The sequence below is a fragment of the Myotis lucifugus genome, unplaced genomic scaffold (assembly GCF_000147115.1).
Source record: "Myotis lucifugus unplaced genomic scaffold, Myoluc2.0 scaffold_3, whole genome shotgun sequence".
Classification (NCBI taxonomy): domain Eukaryota; kingdom Metazoa; phylum Chordata; class Mammalia; order Chiroptera; family Vespertilionidae; genus Myotis; species Myotis lucifugus.
Genome location: NW_005871051.1, coordinates 29,930,811 through 29,952,836, shown reverse-complemented (window position 1 = coordinate 29,952,836; position 22,026 = coordinate 29,930,811). Strand labels below are relative to the sequence as shown.

The following is a 22,026-nucleotide window of genomic DNA, read 5'->3' as shown; positions in this document are numbered from 1 at the left end:
ACCTCATAGTTTTAAAAAGCTATAGGATTATCTGAATATTTCCACTAACCTCTATAAACCGAAAATACTCTTCAAAATGTCACACAGGGAGAAGATTGAAAGCTTTGTATGTTCCTGAGATGTTACAAATGAGCAAAGGTAGCAGGGAGGAGATAGAGAGACCATGAGGACAAGTATGCAGCAGTTTAAAGACAAGAACCCAGAGGTAAACTTCAAAAAAGGAAGGAACAAAGGATGGGACAACCAAGATCTGCGGTTATGGCTGAGGGGAGACTGGCGGAGCCTTGTGCCTCCAGAGAGGAGTCAGCTCCAGGCAATGACTTTAGCAGCTCAGAGTTCAGTGAGTTATAGTCTAAGATCTGTGCTGCACAGCCATGTTGTGGGATGGTCTGTGGGGGAGGAAGTGACCAAGGCAGGGAGGCCAGTCAGGTACAGGACGGAGAGGCGGGGAGACCGGAGACGGTGTCAGGGCAAGGCACGGCCACCCAAGGACAAGTGCGGCCTGGGTTCTGCTCGTGGGGGCGGCGGGGTGGGGGGGAATGCCCAGTGTTGCTCAGTGGTTAGAACATTGGCCCACACATTTAAGGGCAGTGAGTTCCATTCCTGGTCAAGGGTACATATCTGGGTTGTAAGCTACATCCCCTTCCCAGGTCGGGGTTGTAACTTACAAATGTCAAAATGAGCAAAATACTGAAGGTTTAAAACAGCAACCAAGGAAAGGGATAGGCCCAATAAACTTCAAGGGCTGTCGACCATAGGAAGAATGTCGTCCAGAGGAAAGCAAGCACTTTCATCATGCTTTCTCCTGCAGTGAAAAGGTGTCTCCGAGACCGCCTGGTACGTGGGCACCACGTGGAGCGTGTGCCCCGACGTCTGGGAGTATCTGCACTCCCATCATTCTCTGCGGCCAGGATCAGATTCCCCAATTGGCCTCCATGTTGCATTCCCCTCAAGAACTTAATATTTATTACAGAAACAAAGTCATACAAATAGACCTATCCATCTCACTTTTACCTACATGCCTTAAACACCTATTCTGGGACCAGACGCAGTGCGGGGTCGAGGCAGGGTACAGAACATCAGCGAGATGGAACCCTGCTCCAAGCAAGCACTCAGGACATGTGAATAACCAGTAATCTGTACAGAGAAACAGACGCCAGGATGCCAGAGCGTCCTGCTGAGCAAGGGGAAAGTCACTTCTGCTGGAGGAATCCAGGACAGCTTCACAGAGGAGGGGACATTTGCCTCAGATCTAACAGGAGTTTTCCACTCCTGCTCTCCCTCCTCCTCCTATCCCTCCTCTCCTTCTTCCTCTCCTTCTCCTCCTTGTCGTCGTCCTCCTCCTATTCCTCCTCCTCCTCCTCATATAGGCAATATTCTCACCTATAGGGGCTCCCAGAGGCTAACTAGGACATCTGAGTATCCAAAACAAGAATGGCAATAATAGTTAGCAATACATTGACTAAAAAATGTCAAAGACCCATGAGTCCTCAGTGACCCCGGAAGAGAGAGATATGAATAGGACCTCAGAGAACGTTAATTGCAGTTATTTCAAATTTCCCGGGTGGCCATACATTAGCTCTTTCCTCTAAGGCAGGGGTCCTCAAACTACAGCCCGCGGGCCACATGCAAATACAAATATTGTATTTGTTCCCGTTTTGTTTTTTTACTTCAAAATAAGATATGTGCAGTGTGCATAGGAATTTGTTCATAGTTTTTTTAAAACTATAGTCCGGCCCTCCAATGGTCTGAGGGACAGTGAACTGGCCCCCTGTTTAAAAAGTTTGAGGACCCCTGCTCTAAGGACATGCTTTACCCAACACTGGTCTTCTGGCTGACCTCGCAGGCTTTTCTCAAATGGCTGGATGAGGGGTAGCCAGGAGCGGCGGTGGCCAGCCCTGGGCACTGAGGGGATGGGGGTTGGGGAGGGAGGTACCTTCCCAGTGAGCTCGGGTCTCCTGTGGTCCTGGAAGGTGGGGCAGCTGCTCCCTGGGCTCTGAGCCCCTGGTGTTTCTGGGCTCAAGTTCTCCCCCAGGTTCTGCAAGGCAGGTGGTCTCCCTCCTGGGCTGCAGCAGCCCCGCATGATTTGTGAGCTGTGACTCCAGGCAGGCCCTCCATGAATGACCCCCAGCACCCCGACCCCCTCCTCCTTGGAGCCCCTCACTCTGTGAGCTCCGTTCACCGGGCGTCCAGAAAGGAGGGGCACGCCCATGCCCTCCGGCAGCCACCCTGGGAAAGTGCTCATCGTCTGGTGGCCGCGCTGCCTCTCAGCTGTGGAGGGAGTACCCGGGGGCCCAGGAAACCTCCTCATGGACATAACGTCCCCCACAGTATTCCCCTCCCTCTGTGGGGTGACAACAGCCATGAGAGTGGTCTGCAGGCATCTGGCACTCGAACGGTATAAACAAACATTATTGCTCAGAAACCTCAGATGAGGGTTTGCAAGCCAGGCTGTCACAGGGGGAGCCGCGGGGCAGAGGGGACTTCTCCAGGGAGTGAGGGCTCAGCCTCACCTGCAGGCGGTGCAGGGACCCAGGATGGCGTGGTCAGCAGGTGCTCGGGCAGGTGGTTGGCTCTGCCCTGGAGCCCAGGTGGGGCTTGGATGGCATCTTGGCGGAGGAAGGGGATAGGACCAAACTCAGGGCGTGGGGACCACAGGGGAGGCGACCAGTGTGGGCAGCGGTATCAGGGCGCCTCATGAGCCAGCAGCGGAGCTACATCTCCCGAACCATCCACGCCCTGAGTCCGGCGGCCCGCAGGGTGCTGCCCAGGGAGGAGTCTGTGTGGGGACCATGGGGGCAGGAGTCACGACAGATGCACCCCTTCTGTCTGGTCTCGGCAGATGCACTGTGCCTGCGAGTCACAGAAATATCATTCTGCTTAACAGGAGGAAGATGAGCAGTGGAAAATGTCGCCCAGTGCTTTCCTTCAAACAATGGAGGAAGGAAATAACATATACAAAGGTCAGTTTTGGAGAATGAGAGCAACAACTGAGGTGTCACTCTGTCCGCCTGCAGGCCCCTGACCCCAGCACCCAGCGCCCCGTTAGGAGAGGCTGCGAGCATGCAGCTCAGAGCCAAGACCTGCCCACCTCTATTTTCAGATTCTTTTGAGTACCTTCCAGGCATATAGTGGGTAAGGAAGAAGGCATATAATGGGTGAGAAAATAGGATGAGAACATAATCCAAACCTCCATTCTGTGTTTGGACCCCTAACACTTCACATTCTCTGGCTGTAATGAAAGGGAAGGAAGCCATGTCCTGGATGGTTTGATAAACTGATACTATCCATACAGCAAAAGGTTTTAGCCCTGTTAGACCTGTGCCCGAATACAACACCGTTCTTTGTCCCCGTTCTCATAATTAGCACAGCCACATCCAGCCGGAGCTGCAAGTGTGCGGATCGGCCTTTCAGATGTTTCCACAAAGATTTACAAGAACAATTGTCCAATTCCTCTGGGTCCACTCCACCCTTGGGATAAACCCCAACACAGAATGACTGGCCACGGGGACTGTGGTCGTTGGTGCTGGTTGGTGGTAGTTGGGAATTCCTCAGAAATGCAACAAGGGCGTGAAGTGGAGTTTCCCCAGCGTCTGGCGCATGTGCGCCTCCTCCTGACTCTGGTCCTGTCTGGACAGCACCCATGCTGGTGGTTACATAACATATTATTAAATCGACTCATGGTTTTACCCCAATAAATGGAGCCTCCTCCTCAGACACAATCCCAGTGTCCTTACAGGTTTGATATACCAGTTATCCAAAGTAAGAGTGTCGTGTACCCCTAAAATTTTCTCACAAAGCAGTAGAGTGAGGGTCTTGCTCTGCGTGAAAGGCTGGCCTGCGGGAGAAGCCCAGAGGAGAGGACAGTGTTGGCAGGACTGGGTGCTGCTCTAACTGGGGAGGAAGGCAGAGGGGGGGGGGATAAGTTTAAACTTATTAGGGGCCCCAGACATGCAAAGCTTAGTGTTTCCCATGCTGACTTCACTTCTTCACAACAACCAGGACAGGTGAGCATCACTGCCCCCTGTCGGCAGGTGCTGATAGACCTGCCGTCACTGAGGTTTGAGAGTTCATCCAGTCTTTAACCAACAACAGAGCGGACCAGTCACTATCAAAAACATCCATTCAACACCATTGGCTGTCTCCCGTGTGCCTGGCACTGTGCCAACCTGGAGATACAGAGTGGTACATGCCAGCAACACACCTACTGGATGGTGGCGGTGGATGGGGTGGGGACAGTGCCATATGCTGGGTAGCTTGTGTAAGTTAAAACCTCACTTGTTTCATATTCTCTCGGACCGTCAAGCTCATTTTCCCTGCCTTCCAACAGATTAGGTAACTGACCAGTTCATCCTCTTCAAAAGCCCTGGCTCCCAGTGATTGGGCCTCCTTTGCTTCTCCTGACTGCCACCCCCTCATCCTCTCATTACCCCCTCGTTGAGGTGGAGCCTGTCCTCCAGGGCGTCCTGAGAAGGGGACTTCAGTGCCCTGTACATCTAGGTATTGTCCTGCACGCACACGGGCAACAGTTCCCAGCATTTGGAAGGCCTGGCTCTCTTCTCTGAAAACAAGGGAGAAAGAAAAAGTGGGGAGAGAGCAAAAATCTTCATCTACCATCATAAGAAGTCAGGAGCTCATGGCTAACATTGGTAAATCAACGGGTAGCTCTATAAGCATGTTATTCAGACACCAGGAGAAGACCCGAGAAACAGCCAAAGCTCATGTGAAAATACATCACTTCACACCCTGCTCCCCTGGGCTGCTCTGCTCTTCCGCCCTCGAGCCAATCACACTTCCACTTCAGGGCCCTCGTACCTTCTGTTCCCCTTGCCTGGAATGCTTGTCCCTGCAGACCTTCCCCGCCTGACCCTGTGCCCACCGTGACCCAGCTTGACTTCCCCCCATCTGACTTGGATGTGTGTGTTCACTGTCTGCCTGAGCGGGAAGCCAGGTCCTTGGAAGCAGGGCCTGCTGCTCTGGGCCACTCCGAGGGCAGTGCCTGGCTGGTAATGAGGTTCCATAAAGTCTGAATTTAACAATTTGTGGAGAAAGTACTTATAAATTACATAGCATGTGAATAAGTCAGATTTATGAATACATCTGAATTTTTTCAGTGCATTTTCTAATGAATGAATGAACGTGGGAATGAATGTCATCAGGCAATGTCCTGCAGGCAGACAGACAATTTTTCATCATAATCTTTTAATACTCTCGAACTTTGTTGAAGACAATGTGCATGCGTTGTTTTGATAAAAGGAAAAATTAATTTGGGGAAAATCTTACGTTTCCTGGAGAAGCCAAGTCTTTTAACCGAGGAAAAGCTCCAGGAAAGCTCTTGAGACTATCCATGCCTTTTGTGTAATATCTGTTCCCATTACGGCAAAAAAAAAAAACACACGAAAACTAAAACCAAAGCAGGCCCAGTGGCCCTTCCGGAGCAGGACGCGGTGTCACTCCCCTGGGCGGGTGGTGTGGCACTTTGTGTGTTATCTGCCAGGTCCTCGGTAACTTAAAGAAATGAGATGTCCTGTCTTAGATCTCTTTTCTTAAAAATCAAAGGTTTTCCTTTTCAGAGCAAACATTAGCATTTTAATCGCTGAGATGAAGCCCCCTCCCTCTTCACCCCCTAACGTGTGAAAGGGCCTGGCCTGCTTTTCAGTCTCAGATAAAGGCTCATTCTCTGCTGGAGGGGGGAGCAGGGCAGGGGTCGCCCTTGGAGGGCAGTGAATGGCTGCCTGCATTTACAAATGTCCGTGACATTCTTGAAGGGATTGAGAAGTGCCCTGTGCAGAAGTGTCATGAGAAAGGCAAAGTCTCGGTGGAAACGAGGCCTGGACCGGGTGAATGGTGTGGAGGTGCGGTCGGCGGCTGCATCGCTGTGTTACAGTTACAGCGCCGGGAACTGGCCCCGAGGGGCGACTGCTGTTACATCAGTAACCGCGTCATGCTTTCCTTTCTGTGGAAGTCTGTGTCCCTTTCTGCTTTTTAAAAAAATTTTTATGTGTTTTCTACCTGGCACCCTACACAGTTATTACAATATTATTGACTATATCCCCAATGTTGTACTTTACATCCCCATGACTTTTTTGTCACTACCAATTTGTGCTTCCTACTCCTTTCATCTCTTTCAGCCAGTCCCCCCCCCACCCCTCCCCACAACCAGCAGTCTGTTTTCTGTGTCTATGAGTCTGTTTCTATTTTGTTTGTTCATTTACTTTGTTCTTTAGATTCCACATATAAGTGAAATCCTATGGTATTTGTCTTTCTCTAATTGACTTATGTCACCTAGCATAATACCCTCTATGTCCATCCACGCTGTCTTGTGGCAAATAGTAAGATTTCATTCTTTTTTATGGCCAAGTAATATTCCATTGTGTATAGGTACCACCCCTTTTTTATCCACTTCTCTACTGATGGGCACTTGGGTTGCTTCCATAGCTTAGCTATTGTAAATAATGCTGTGATGAACACAGGGGTGCATATATTCTTTTGAATTAGTGTCTTGGATTTCTTTGGATATATACCCAGAAGTGTAGTCGCTGAGTCATAAGGCAGATGCATTTTTAACGTCTTTTTGAGGACCCTCTATACTGTTTTCCACAGCAACTGCGCCTGCCTGCATCCCACCAACAGTGCACAAGGGTCCCCTCCTCCCCGCATCCTCGCCAGCACGTGCTGTTTCTTGATGTGTTCTTCTCATTATTGAATGCATTGCTTCCCGATTTTGGTAAAACTAGTATCTAAGTGAAAAGCAAAGTTAATAAATAACAAAGCAGTTTTGCTTTATTGAAACACTTATAAATCACTGTTGGAGAAGATTTAGTCATCATGTAAGTTAGAAAAGAGTTGTCATAAGTAGATAGTACATTCTCATTAGTTATTGTTATTAGTTAATCGTATATTTACTGTTAACAAATAGGACACATTTAAACCTTTTATAGTATTTTCGAGGGGGAAAGCTTACAACTTTAAACACATAAGAAGAAGCATGCTATTACTCCTCCATCTCCAATTCTCCTCATTTAAGCTTATGTACGTTTCAGCAAACCAGCTGAGCTTTCGGTGCACACACCCAACACGCTAACCACAAACTCACCTTCCGGAGGGCTCGGGACAAAGATGACGTTCATTTATTTATGACTGAAGGTGTTTTTCACACCAATGGGATGATATAGATGTTTTACGCCATGTGTTTTCCTCGTGCTCTGACTCTGGAAACAGGGAGGCCTCTCTGGCCTCTCTCACTCATGGGAGTGGTTATTTCAAATAATAAAAACTCAGCCCCGCTGTCAGCCCCCTCCTGTATGCCCACTCCTGCCACATGGGCCCGTTCCAGCCTCTGAGGTCTTCTGCCCTTGCCAGACCTGGATCCAGACTGGCTGTGCCCGGCCAGCTTTCCTGCTGAGTCGCCGGTCCCCGCAGTGAGGTGGGCCCGCCGGACCTGCGTGTAGAAAGTAAACGTGTGTTTTCTGTTGCAGGAGCTGCTTATCTGTCTTCCTGTTGAAAGAAATGCTCATTCTCCTTTTCTTTGTCCTTCTGGAGCATAGAAATATGGAAGAATAAAGACGAGTCGTTGAATTTCCTCCAGAACTACGATCCGGAAATGATCAAAGAGGAGAAACGGAAGGAGCTGGAGTCGGAGATCCGGGTTCAGGTAGAGCCGTGGTTCTCAACCTTCCTAATGCCGCAACCCTTTAATACAGTTCCTCATGTTGTGGTGACCCCCAACCATAAAATTATTGTCGTTGCTACTTCATAACTGTAATTTTGCTACTGTTATGAATTGTAATGTAAATATCTGATATGCAGGATGTATTTTCATTGTTACAAATTGAACATAATTAAAGCATGGTGATTAATCACAAAAACAATATGTAATTATATATGTGTTTTCCGATGGTCTTAGGCCACCCCTGTGAAAGGGTCGTTCGACCCCCAAAGGGGTCTCGACTCACAGGTTGAGAACCGCTGAGGTAGAGCCACACTGCTGGTGTGCTGACACCACGCCCTCATGGCAGGGCCGTCCTCCTCATGACCAACCTGGAACTGAGGACACACAAGGCATGGAAGTCACCTAAAAGCTGTGTGTTTGTATTCACCTAGGTTGATGAGCTGATGAGGCAGGAACTGAAAAACATCAAACTAGCCGTGAACAGAGAAAAGGAACTTCCGGTCAAAGAAGGAAAGAAGAAAGGAGGTAAAAATGTGAGTAGTGAATGAGTGTGGGGAGGGATGAGGCCAAGGGCAGATTCCAACCCTGACAAGGAGCCCCTTTCCCAGGCTCCAGCGGCGTGGCCAGGATGCTGCCCGGCCCACCTGGCTGTCCCTCTGCTTCCGGGGGAACATGCCTCCCTCCCTGAATCTGCCTTGTTTTACCACTTAGCCCTCAGGTTGTGGGGATAAAGTCAACCCTCACCATTGTGGGTTCTGATCGCCCAGGCCCCAACGATCGAAGGGGAACTAGAGGAGCCAGGGCACGTGTCTCACATGCCCACCCGTCTCTCCCTGTAGGTAGATCTGTGAGGGTGGGGGGGTCGATGGCAATGAGCAGCTTCTTTGGGGGTGGGGTGGGGCCAGATCAGATGAATTGAATTTTAAATTGCCATGGATCCTTCTCACAGTGGTTCAGAGTAGCCAGTTGGACCCGAATAATTAAAGTTTCCTTCCTAGGGCCCTGTGAGGTCATAGAAAATATATATATTGGTCTCTGACTACTTCTGTCAAAGAATTTCTGAAACCCTTCTAGATTTCTAAGTGATAGGAGCACTTGGAACATCTTGTTCTGATGGGGCAGCACTGGGCAGGCTCCTGGATGGGTCGGGATGGGAGGTGGTCCCCAGGAAGAGCATCCATGACGAGGAGCCTGGAACTCTCAGCCCCACCTCCATGCTCTAGAGGAGGGAGGCTGGCCAGAAAGGGGGAGGGTCATTGACCGTGCTGACGTGAAGAGGCCTCCATAAAAACCCCAGGGTGGGGTTCGGAGAGTGTTCAGGATGGTGAACAAATCACATGCCAGGGGCATGACGCACCCAAACTTTACCGGGTGACACCCCAACTTCACCGAGATTCTGCACTCAGGACTCTGCCAGACCTCGCCTCCTGTGTCTCTCCACCTGGCTATTGGTCTGTATTCTTTACAATATCCTTTAATAGACATGTTTCCCTGAATTTTGTGAGCCATTCCAACAAATTAATGGAACCCGGGGTGGGCATCATGGGAAGCTCAGATTTACAGCCGGTTGGTCTGCAGCATCTCACCAAGCAGCCTCGTAAGCAGTTGTTATAGTTCCATGTTGATTTTCTGGCCAGGGGGATATCTACAGGGTTCATTTCCCTGGACAATTCTATTTCTTATTGTAAATTAATCGATTCACATTCATCAGCTGGCAACCCCTTGATGACACCGCTGGCCCTGCCTCTCGGGGCCATCTCTCTCTTTCTTGAGTTCCTCCCTTGTTGTAACACAAAACCTTTTAGGTCATCAGAGTTCTGGAGAAGCCATGGGTATACGTTATTGTACATAAATTATACTGCAATGAAAATGATGAATGAGGGAGAACCAAGATGGCCGCATAGGTTAACGCCGGAGTTTGCTGCCTCGAACAACCACTTCAAAAATACAACTAAAAGACGGAACGGACATCATCCAGAACCACAGGAGGGCTGGCTGAGTGGAAGTTCTACAACTAGGAGGAAAGAGGAAACCATACGAGACTCAGAGGAGGCGCAGTGCTGAAGTGAAATACTAAGGTGCGGAGTGCATGTGGAGCGGGCCGGTGCGGTTGTTGTTTTCAATCGGGAGGGAGTTTCAGACTCTGAGCTCCAGATCCGGGCGAGTCTCTAGGGACCCAGACTCAAACGGGAGAAGCGGGAAGACAGCTTTCTCTCCGAGGTTTGCAGCGGTTGCAGAGCCGCTGGGGACGGAACTGAGAGCAGCCATAACTGCTCGCTCCGCCCGCCCTGTAGATCCCCGGGGACCTGCCCCGCCCAAGCCATGCACAGAGGCATTTGCCGGATAGCCTCAGGCAAAGGCTAGATTAGCACCGCCCTAGAGATTCAGCACAGAAGCTCTCCCACTGCAGACACAGCTGACTCTCATAGCCAGTTAGCCTGGAGGTCAATTCACCCCCAGTATTGCCGACAACAATCAAGGCTTAACTACAACAAGACTGCACACAAAGACCATAAGGGGGTGCACCAAGAAAGCATAAAAAATGCAGAGACAAAAAAACATGACAGAAATGGAGGATATAGAGCTAAAAAACGCACTTTTAAGGGCTTTCAATAATTTTCTAGAAACGCCGATAAACTTGATGAGAGCCTCAAGAAAATTAATGAGACCCTTGATGTTGTGATAAAGAACCAACTAGAAATTAAGCATACACTGACTGAAATAAAGAATATTATACAGACACCCAACAGCAGACCAGAGGAGCACAAGAATCAAGTCAAAGATTTGAAATGCGAAGAAGCAAAAAACACCCAACCAGAAAAGCAAAATGAAAAAAGAATCCGAAAATACGAAGCTAGTGTAAGGAGCCTCTGGGACAGCTTCAAGCGTACAAACATCAGAATTATAGGGGTGCCAGAAGATGAGAGACAGCAAGATATTGAAAACCTATTTGAAGAAATAATGACAGAAAACTTCCCCCACCTGGTGAAAGAAATGGACTTACAGGTCCAGGAAGCACAGAGAACCCCAAACAAAAGGAATCCAAAGAGGACCACACCAAGACATATCATAATTAAAATGCCAAGAGCAAAAGACAAAGAGAGAATCTTAAAAGCAGCAAGAGAAAGAAAGTCAATTACCTACAAGGGAATACCCATACGACTGTCAGCTGATTTCTCAACAGAAACTTTGCAGGCCAGAAGGGAATGGCAAGAAATATTCAAAGTGATGAATACCAAGAACCTACAACCAAGATTACCTTATCCAGCAAAGCTATCATTCAGAATTGAAGGTCAGATAAAGAGCTTCACAGATAAGGAAAAGCTAAAGGAGTTCATCACCACCAAACCAGTATTATACGAAATGCTGAAAGGTATCCTTTAAGAAGAGGAAGAAGAAGAAAAAGGTAAAGATACAAATTATGAACAACGAACATGCATCTATCAACAAGTGAATCTAAGAATCAAGTGAATAAATAATATGATGTACAGAATGAACTGATGATTATAATAGAATCAGGGACATAGAAAGGGAATGGACTGACTATTCTTGGGGGGGAAAAGGGTGTGGGAGATGTGGGAAGAGACTGACAAAAATCGTGCACCTATGGATGAGGACAGTGGGTGGGGAGTGAGGGCGGAGGGTGGGGTGGGAACTGAGAGGAGGGGAGTTATGGGGGGAAAAAAGAGGAACAAATGTAATAATCTGAACAATAAAGATTTAATTAAAAAAAAAGAAAATGATGAATGAATGAATGAAGGAAGGAAGGAAGGAAGGAATGAGGAAATAGGGAGGGGAGAAAGAGCAGAGCGTTAAGAAAGGGCCCGCGGTCAGTCCCGTGTGGCACGGATCACGGGTCGCCTGAGGAGGCCTGAGATAGAAGATGAAGCAGGAAAGGAGGAGAGAGGCCGGGCTGGAAGCACTGTGCCTGTGCTGAGGCACCTTAACCTGCTCCTGGGAGCGGGGTGTTCTCATCACAATGGAGAGGCCACAGGCCCTGTTATAAAGATCTTGTTCTCCGTGCCTCCCCTGCTGTCCCGAGTCTCTGAAGGCAGAGCCCTTTGGGAACCAGAGGTGGACAGTTGCCCGGCCCTGTGGGCTCCTGGTTTCAGACTGGGTGCTAACAGAGAGGTGACTGGGTACCAAAGACAGGCGTGGCTTGCTAGCCTGCGTGCACGGCCCTCTCACGCTTTGTTGTACCCTGTGTCAGAGCCCAGAGAAACAGAATCACAATGCCCAGGGCCTGATGGGAATGCGGCCCCGTGTGGATTCACGGTGCTGCCCTCCCTTTCTGTCCACCCAGGGACGTGTCCACTGGGCAACGTGGGGTCTTGGGGCCAGTTCCTACGTTCACGGAGCCAGCCTTCTATCTGCTCCGTGTTTTCCTACCACGGCCGCTTCTCCTCGGCCTCCCACCGCCGCCAGAAACCAGCTCCCTTAGCTGATTTCTAGAGTTAATCTGCTTCCTTGATTTTCCTAACCTGTTGGATATTTCCATTGTCTTCCAGAAAAATAAGGGGAAGAAAGGGAGAAGGGGGAAGGATAAAGACCTGACGGCTGACAGGTAAGGAGGGCCCTGTTTTGTTGTAAAGCACGTGGGGGGGGGGGCAGGGGGACACCCACAGGAGGATGGGGCACACCTGAGTCCTCAGCCTCCATCTGGCAAAGGGGCCCCTGCTGGCTCCCCACACCCCATGGGTGTCACGGGCACAGTGAGGCCTCCGTGCACCCTGTACAAGGAGCAGCACCTACTGGGAGATGCACCAGGAAGATGGGCCCGGAAGGCACATGTTGGGCCGTTGCCTCTGAGCTCATGTGACCTTTTTTACATTTTAAAATTCATGGGGGTCTTAGAAATTGTTTAAACGATAGCATCCTGATCCAACTTTTGAGGACATATGGAGACACTCTAAGAAATGTCTTTCTCATCAAATTAATAGCAACCTTAATCCAGTATTTTTATAATAGCTTAAGGTAGTTTTGAAGGTGAAAAGGTATTCTATAACAAAAGTCTATTTCACTGGCAATATTCAAATATAGGTTTGTGTTCTTAATATAGAGTTTCCATTCTTTTAGAGAATCTTTCATTTCATGTTAATATTTTGTGCATGGTATATGCTTATATTAAATAAGGTATTCAAGCTAAACTGCTACAATTGATATTTCCTTGACATAGGTCAGATCCTGTTATCCCAAATTCCATCACAATTAAAACCTCCTTCGTTCTCAGCTGAGGGCACCGTGTTTTAAATATACTTGGTGGAATAAAATTCCAGTCAATCAAAGGCTGGGGTCATTGAATTAACATTTATCCCACTGGTATTTGGCTTGAACCTGATATTCTGAAGTCTTTAACCTGGATCCACGCTAACCTGGGTCCTCGAGCAGCCACGGAGCTGTTTACATATCGTCACATTTACAGCTCCTCCATCTAAAGAAAGAGTAAGGCCCCTGGGAGAGAAAAGGGAAAGACAAAACACCTCCAAGGACTCTGCCAAACAATATTTGAACTTGACCCATCTGAATGCTTGCAAGTCGGGCCCCAGTTAATTTCACTGAGGAGTCTCATTCATCAAGGGGCATAGTACCTCCATGTTTTCCCTCAATTAGTATAAATTACCCGTGTGCTGGCTGTGTGCCCAAGGACCTCTTAGGGAAGTGGTTTTGACATCTGTAAACACTATGGAAAAGTATAATATCCTCCTGAAAGATCATCACACTCAGAACTTTAGACTGGAATCATTTCCCCTGTAAGTCTTTTGTTCTTTATACATATTTCCTGTAAACGATTATGCTATTGGCTTAAAAGGAAACATCAATTTTGAAGAGGATTAATGATCTACCATGGCTTGCCGATGCTAACTGAAAATATGGTTATGGTCCATTATGTTACTATTTTGGGGTAATTTCTAATTCACATTTGTGCTATCATGAAGACCGATGGAAGGACAGACAGCAGGCATTATAGCTGGTCCTTAGATACCATTCGTGTTCCTGGGAAACATCTGCTATATACATGAATGTGTGAACGTATTGTTTTTTTAAAAAGTCTAATTTATCCCAAAATTGTAGAAATGCCTCAAAAACCCATTTGTTTGCACATATACAAACGTACTTTGAAATCGATCTGGTTGAAGTTCTCTGCAGATGTGATGCTTAGTGGAAATACTGCTGCCCCTGCGTATGTGCTCATGAAACCGACCGTCTGCTCCCTTCCCAGAACCATCGAGTCTCTGTACAAGGAACTGGTGGAGGAAGGGCTCCTGGTCCAGACTCTGAAAGTCAACCTCTCCGACTACATCGGTAAAGTGTGGTGAGGAATGCATGCGTGCGGCCGCTAGGTCACCCTGGGTGTTGAGTCCCCGAGAGCTGAAAGTATGTTCCATTCGTGCTTTTGTCCCACCCCCGACCTGGCCCACGGTGGCTCGCAGTGTTTGTTGGATTTGAATTGATTTGAATTCACTCCGCTGTGAACTAATAGGTCCAGCTCTCACGCCTGACGCGGCAGAGGCAGGTTTCAAACCTGGTGGCGAGGTTCCCCGGGGCATTCTTTCTGGTAGAAGCTGAATCGAGCATGTGAGGACACAGAGACGTGTTCATGCGTTCATGGCTAAAGGGGTGCTGAGGGGACAGCACTGGTGCTTCCACACTCAGTCCTTCCGGGAGGACCCCGTCCAGAGGGGCCACCACTGGCGGAGTCGGGAGGAAGGTGGGGGGACATTTGCCATCACCAATACAACTAATGTTTTTTCCTTAATTTTTAAAAAATGTGATGACCTGACAACAAAGTAAAAGCTTAAAGACTCCACGCAATCCCACCCTGACTCGGATGTCACTTTCAGTGTCAGGTGTCCACAGCAGACGAGGAAATTCTCCTACATAACCACAGACGGATGGTCACACTCAGAAAATCTAGCATTGCGCTGGCCGGTGAGGCTGGGTGGTTAGAGAATCGCCCGAGTACTGAAGGGTCTGGCTTTGATTCCGTTCAAGGTTCAGTCCCCAGCCCTGGTTGGGGGCGTGTGGGAGGCAACCAATTGATGTGTCTCTCTTACATCGATGTATCTCTTTCTGTCTCTCCCTTCCTACCTTCCACTCTCTCTAAAATCAATGGAAAAAATATCTTCAGGTGAGGATTAACAAAAAAAATTAACATGAATATGATGCTGTCAGTTAATATCTAGTTACTAATCCATTTCACCAGCAGTCCCACAATGTCCTGTAGAAGTGTCTGTCTTTTTCAGTCCAAACTCCAGTCCAGGATCAGGGACATGCTGGTCACCCCTTTTCAGTCTCCTTTCACTCCTTCAACCCAGGACAATTTCCAGCATTTTCCAGTCTTTCACAGAATTACCTTTTTAAACAGTCGGAGCTGTTTCACAGACTGTCATTCGACTGAATTGGTTTGACGGTTTTCTCACGACTTGATTCACGTGAGACACGTGTAACAGGAAAGCTGCTCCGGTGACGCTGTGGCCTTCTCGGCAGTTCACGTCGGGGACGCACGGTGACACTTTGTCCCTCACGGGTGATAAGTGTAATCACGGGCCAGTGAGCTGTTCCCCAGGTTTCCCCTGTAAAGCTTCATTTTCCACTTTTTCACTAATGGATAGTTGGCGGGCAGGTACATTGAGGCTGTGGAGAGTCTGTTCCTCACCAGCTTCAAGGTGTCTGCATCTACTGCAGAATTTCGCTGCATCAGCTGTTGGCATGGTGGCTGTCAGGTGGCGGTGTTCTGTGTCTAGCACCCCTATGTTTATTAGGTACCGTTCTTCTAGGAAGAAACCTCTTTGTAAAGTTGTGGTGTCAGTGTAAACACATGGATTCTCTCTTTTTTAAATACTGTTATAATTCAATTCCATCTTATTCATTCTTACGTATCCAATGGCCCAATTGGGTCTGTGGGAGCAAGAAGGCTGATGTAGCCCTTTAATAAAAAAAAAAAATGGTCACTTTAATCCCCTTGAAAGAAAGTCACATCTCGTTCCTAAGGCCGTGGAGGGGCCTCCATAGTTACTAAGAGTGTAAGAATTTTACCAGGGTATATTGGAATATGTGTTGGGTTTCTGTTTATTTTATGTGTTTCTTGTTCAAGTACTATAGGGTTTTTTGCCAGACTCCCTTGATTATATTAATTCTGTGCCTATGAAAAAAAATGACATTTTAAAAAATATATTTTAATTGATTTCAAAGAGGGAGGGAGAGAGAGATAGAAACATTAATGATGAGAGAATCATTGATTGGCTACCTCCTGCATGCCCCCTACTGGGGATCAAGCCCGCAACCTGGGCACGTGCCCTTGACTGGAATCGAACCTGGGACCCTTCAGTCCGCAGGCCGACACTCTATCCACTGAGCCAAACCAGCTAGGGCAAAAAAATGATATTTTTAACAGAACTCTGGACTCGAGATTGGGATCTCTGAGTCCTCTCCTCCTTGCCTTCTTCCTCCTTCACATCATGTCTGTTTTGTTCTCCACTGAATTCCTAGCGTTTGGTACAGTGCCTGGCACATGGTAGAGTCTCAAAAAAATAGTGGACCTGTTTCTCATCTTCTTATTAATTTCTTACCTGTTGGACTTTTTCCGTGATCTCTGTCCACTTCCAGGCAGCATCCTTCAGATGCCTAAGGTCAGAGTGGAGGGGATCAGCCGCTGAGGAGTGGCCTCCAATGAAATGACCCGGTCTGACAGAATTCTTCGAATTGCCACCGGGGCTGTCTCCCTGTAGTCCTTTCCACATTTTCCTTACTTTTTTCCAGTGAAGACCCTTAGTTTAAAAGATCAGAGGATCTTCCCCAATCCCCTCATAAAAATAGACACGGCAACTGGATCACAAAAATAAAAACCTGTGGGCAACATTTACACTAAAACTAAATGCCAAGGTTTCCCCTCAGATCTCAAAGTGCAAGCCATCGGGGACAGGGAACAGAGGACTCCAAATTAAGGGCAAGCACTCACTGGAACGCACAGCGCCAGTGGGGAGGGCTTTGCCCACCTCAGAAGCAGATGAGTGCAAAGGGGTAAAATAAGAGAGTACAGAGCGGCTAGAGCAAGCATGTCAAACTCACACCCCACAGGCTGCATGCCTCATTTATTTGGCCCATGTTAGCCTTTGAGTTTGACATGCTTGGGCTAGAGCAATCCAACCTCTATTCACTCTTAAAAGTGACCTACCACAGCGCCCTTCCCAGATGGCCTTATACTGACAAGAAACTCTTGGGACTAGAATTACAATTGAGCAGGACAAGGCCAATAGAGATAAAAGAGAAGGTCCAGAAAAGTTGGGGAGGGACACAGGACAAGGACATCTGAAAAACCAAGCCACCATACTTCTAACACAAATGAAAACAGCAGAAAGGGGGGCTCTGTGAAACATTAAAAGCTACCCTGAACTCTCTTTAATCATATATATAAGCAATGGAAAATGTTCACAGTAAAAGCTTATGCAATGTTTCTATAAAAACAGGAACAAATTTATATCACAAAAAAGATCGATAAAGTAGATATATATGGCACCTACTCTTTCAAACCAAGTGAATATAGAAATTAAGAAAAGTATAGACAATATGTAAGAATGTATAAAATAGAAGTAGAAAAACTCAGAAATAAGTTGACAAAACTCAAGGAATGCTAATGATAAAGGGAAAATTTATTTTAGAAAAAAATTATAATAGATAAAGTCAACAAATGCTTTAAGAGAAATAGAGTGTGAAAGACAAAAAATTTTTTTTAAAAAAATTGGAAATGAAGAGCAAGATTAAAAGGGTTCAAAAGAAAGTAACAAATACTAAAGATAGGCAAAGAAGATCCAACATACAGATAATGAAGTCCTGAAAAAGAAAGCCAGAAGGAAGGAACAGAACAAATACCAAGAGTTATTATTCATGAAAACCTTCCTAAAACAGAAATGCAAACCACATAGTGAAGTATCTCACTGTGTACCTGAGAATATCAACTCCCATTGACCAACACCAAGACGTTCTAACAAACGTACCAGGCTCACAGTTCTGGAGCCCAAGATCAAGGTGTCGGCAGGGTTGGTTCCTTCTGAAGACACTGAGGCAGAACCAGCTCCTGTGCTGCAGCCCCCTCCTCTCTCCTGCTGCCTGGCCCCATTGGTCCTCCAGTCTGGATGCTCCACTGCCCCCGGGCTCTGCAGCCTGAATGACCCCATCAGTTCATCCCTCCTCTGGTCCCTGCTGGTGTGCTGGCAGCCCTTGGTGTTGCTTGGCTTCTGCTATATCACCTGATCTCTGTGCCCCTCCTCACGTAGCCTTCTCCTATATGCTAAACCAGTCAGATTGGATTAGGACCCACCTTCCTGACCTCATTTAACTAGTTATACCTGCAACAACCCTACTTCCAAATGAGGTGACCTTTGAGATGCTGGGGGTTAGGACTTCAACCTAGGAAGGTTAAGGGGACGCAATCCAATCCATCCTAGAGTCCCTGTTTCTCCTCCTTTCATGGTACTAGGTCTCCTTGCCCTTTACTTCAAGTACCTCTTCACCTCCATTTCCTTCTCCTCCACATGGAGGAGCTAGCATCTGAGTCCTGGCTGGGCAGGTGACATAGGCATGTGGCTCCCATGCTGGGTGACCGCAAACATGGTTATATACTTTCAGAATGCGTTTCATCACTTGGCAGAGGGCCCCGACTCGTTGTGTCCTCCTCTCTATCAGAACCCACAGCCACTAATTCAGCCTAAATGAATTATCTAAATGGAGTAATTTCTGCTAGAAAAAATGGTGCATTGGATATTAGTGTGGATTACTTAAGCAGGGACATGGGGGTCACTTTCACGTCACTGCTCATGTCATGTTTACAGTAATAAGGACTGGATTTAATGCTGACTACAGGCTCTCTCCCAATCCCAGTGACGGTGAAATTAACCACTGTTCTGTTTATTACCTGTTCATTAAAAGGCACGAGGTCAGAAGCAGAAACTTTCGTTATCACTCATCTCCCCACCGGCACACCCGTCCTCGTGTCTTTACCAAGGACTTTATTTTTTCATGTGGAGGCTTTGCAAGGTTGCCCTCCACAACAAAATAGCAAGCGTCATCTGGTGTTTGACTCCAGTTCTCTTAGCATTGGAAAATGCTTTAAAGCTTTTGATATTTTCAATATTTCATATGCACACAAGCATTTTTTTCAGTATTTTTATATACACACAAAATGTATACTTGTCCTACATATATAATATCAAAAGCTAGGCAAGATCTGAACTTGTTATAGAAAGAGTCAGAAGAAATGATCATGTAGTGTTTTTACTTCAGATTCTGCTACACATCAAGACTCTATGAGCATGTAGGGTCCGTCCTCCACAAATGAGACCGCCATCCTCATTTTCGTGGTGACCTTCTCTAGATTAGTTAGAAAATAACACTTCAGATTTATGACTCCTCACAATTAAGCCCGTTGATGCCTTCTAATTAAGCCTGTAAAGATTTATTTCGGTCTTATTCCTTTAGTGATCCTTTAAAAATGTAAATGAGTATTACTCTCAAAAAGAGATGTTTCTATTTATCCTCAATTAGACTCGTGTCCTTCCTTTCAAATGAGTGTGTTTCAGAGTCAGATTTCACCGCTCCAGTGCGGACTTCACCTGGCGATCTGTGTGTGCAGACGTCAGACTCGCCTGGAGTATAAAGTAAACAAAACCTGCATCTTTTAGTCTCCTGTGTACATCCCTTGTTTTAGAACGTTGTTCCTCTTCACAAGCCCAATATTCGGAGGTTACTTTTGTTTTTAATATGAAGAGGTTAGTGTCACAGTCAACACACAGCTCAGTTACTACCCCAGTATGCTTTCGAGACTGGAAAATTCTTCCAGCCTTTCTCTGAGAAAATGTGTCCTTCAGAATGACCCTCCATCATGGATTGTATTTGCTTAGAAATGTTAGATCTGCATCAAGTGCTAAAATCACCAGGTCCGACCAGCAGTTCCCACTCATTTGTCCTCTGTTTCTTCCCCCAGGTGAGTACAGCTACCTGGGGGCCACTCTTCGCCGGGTCTCCATAGAGCCCATGCCTTCCCTCCTGGATGTCAGACAGCTCATCGCACTGTATGGGGTCCTGCCACTAGGTAAAGACCCCACGAACCTGTTGGGACTATTCTGGAGGCCAGCGCACCACCTGCTGGCTTTGACCATGTCTCCCGTTGTCATCACCGTGCACTGGGCTTAACTCTTCCTCCTGAGCTCTGAGTGAGGATAGTCCCATCGTGATGGTGTATCCCAGGGCACCCTGAAAGGCACTCCCGGGAAGGTCTTGTGGGCGATCATCTGGGGAAATACCAGCCAACACAGGCACCTGCAATTAAAGTGCCTCGGATTAGGCAAAGGGCCCAGTTTCCGCTTGCCTAACACACAGGCTTCTGTGACCAGGTCCTTAAGAGAGTCGGTCAAGGTGTTGCATGAATCCAAGGGACGAGACTCTACCAGGTGTCACTGCTGAGTGGGACTCAGTCACAGCTGTTCAGACACAGGGACCTGAGTTCTACGGTGTGTGCAGAGGTGTCGGAAAGGCAGGGCTCTCTGTGACAGAAAGATATGCTGCTACTGCTGCTGCTGCTGCTGCTGTTCACTTCTGTTTTTATTTTTTTTACTTTAATATGTGTATGGCCTGAGTTGACGGGGGCAGGGGTAGGGACCCAGCTAGGCTGTTCTCCGACCACCATTCTGAAATAGAGATCACTTCTTGATTGTTTAATTTGTTTTATTTTTTATACTAGAGGCCCAGTGCACGGATTCATGCACCGGTGGGGTCCCTCGGCCTGGCCTGTGGCTCTCCAACATCCCCCGAGGGGTCCTGGATTGGGATTTCAAGAGAGTGCAAGCCAGGCTGAGGGATCCCACCATTGCACAATCGGGGCTGGGGAGGGACCATGGGAGGGCTCCAGGGAGTGTCCAGCCCATCTCACCCAGTCCCAATCGGCCGGACCCCAACAGCAAGCTAACCTACTGGTCGGAGTGTCTGCCCCCTGGTAGTCAGTGCATGTCATAGCTACCGGTCGAATGGTAGAATAGTCGAACGGTCGCTTAGGCTGATAGATTAGATAGATAGATAGATAGATACTCTAGGTTGACACTCAACCACTGAACCACATCGGCCAGGCAGTTTGCTTTAAAATGAGATGAGAGTGGTTTGAGCACTAGAATATTGTTCTCCTTTGACTTAAATAAGAACTTAAACCTATTGTCAAGAAGCAGTGCATTCCTCTTTAACTGAATGTCAGAAGTAGTAAATGGAATTTGGGGTTGATGCAGATAAAATATATATAACATAAACAAGTAGACAATACCTGGGATCAACACAGTACGTATATAATATCGTGGGTCCTTGTAAATGAAATAAATAGACTAGTCCTCAGACGTCATCACAGTGTCACGGGAGGCACTGGAGCTGAGAGACCAGGAGCGGGCGGGCTTTTAAGGAAACTCCTAACAAGGGGGGCGAGGGTGTGTTTGCATCCTCGGCTCCTGGTGCAGGTGACGGGCATTGTCAGGGAGGAACTGACGCCCCTTCAGGCTGCTGACCTCAACGTCTTTCTCATGACGGGTGTGTGTATGTGTGCATGTGTATGCAGTGCACAACCAAGGCCAACAGAGAAATGTGTTCACGTCTGCCTTCCCAGTGCTTCATCTAAATTCCAGCATCTAAAATGGTGTCAAGTCACAAAAAGGAATGTGTTTGTTGGCCCGGACCCCTCAGGTCACCACTGCCAGGACTGACCAACCCGGCCACTGGGCAGAGGGCACCAAGGACCCAGGTCAAGGCCACTGTCCACGCCTGGCCTCCAGCACCGGCTCTGCTGGCCTCCGGGCTGGGCTCCCGGGACCAGGTCTGAGCTTTCAGCCTCCTACTCAGGACGCACCTGCCCTGCATGCACCCTCCCTCCTGGAAACGTCACCTTCCGGGATCAGGAGGGGAAGAGGAAGGAAGGAGGGCGCCCTCGGAGCAGGAGCAGCCGCACAGCCTGCGGGAGTTGCACGGGAATTGAGTTGCTTCCCAGCAGGAGCGTCAGGTGGCCATGGCTGGCCAACCTGCTTTTCCAGTCCAGCCGCCAGGAGCCCAGTGTCAGGAAGCAGCAGAGCTGGCTCAGCGCGTGGAACACTGGCCCCGTGACTCCAATCCTCCCCAAACCGAAAAGCCTGGAAATTCACTCTGTCTCTGTATAATTCCCCAAATTTTTTTAAAACTGCCCCTGAACGTTCAGATGGGCAGGAGGAGCCGTGGACACTGTGGCAGGTGTGTCCTGGCCGATCAGCGGCTCCGAGGTCAGCGAGGCCCCGGGTGCAGAGGCCTTCCCTGACCCCCCTCCTTCCCTCTCTGAGCGACCTTGGTGACCA

The 22,026-nt window shown here is 48.0% G+C and overlaps 1 protein-coding gene across 2 annotated transcripts in view; it reads left to right on the top strand.

Annotated features, from left to right (window-relative positions):
• The window catches only part of IQCA1 (IQ motif containing with AAA domain 1), a 115,502-nt gene that overhangs the window by 64,517 nt on the left and 28,959 nt on the right, over positions 1-22,026 (top strand). For both annotated transcript variants that reach the window (XM_023759579.1, XM_023759573.1), the window contains 7 exons: positions 2,888-2,963; positions 7,548-7,654; positions 8,104-8,197; positions 11,333-11,369; positions 12,207-12,236; positions 13,893-13,975; positions 19,653-19,760. In XM_023759579.1, coding sequence (XP_023615347.1) covers positions 2,888-2,963; positions 7,548-7,654; positions 8,104-8,197; positions 11,333-11,369; positions 12,207-12,236; positions 13,893-13,975; positions 19,653-19,760 — 535 coding nt within the window. The remainder of the gene's footprint in view (positions 1-2,887; positions 2,964-7,547; positions 7,655-8,103; positions 8,198-11,332; positions 11,370-12,206; positions 12,237-13,892; positions 13,976-19,652; positions 19,761-22,026) is intronic.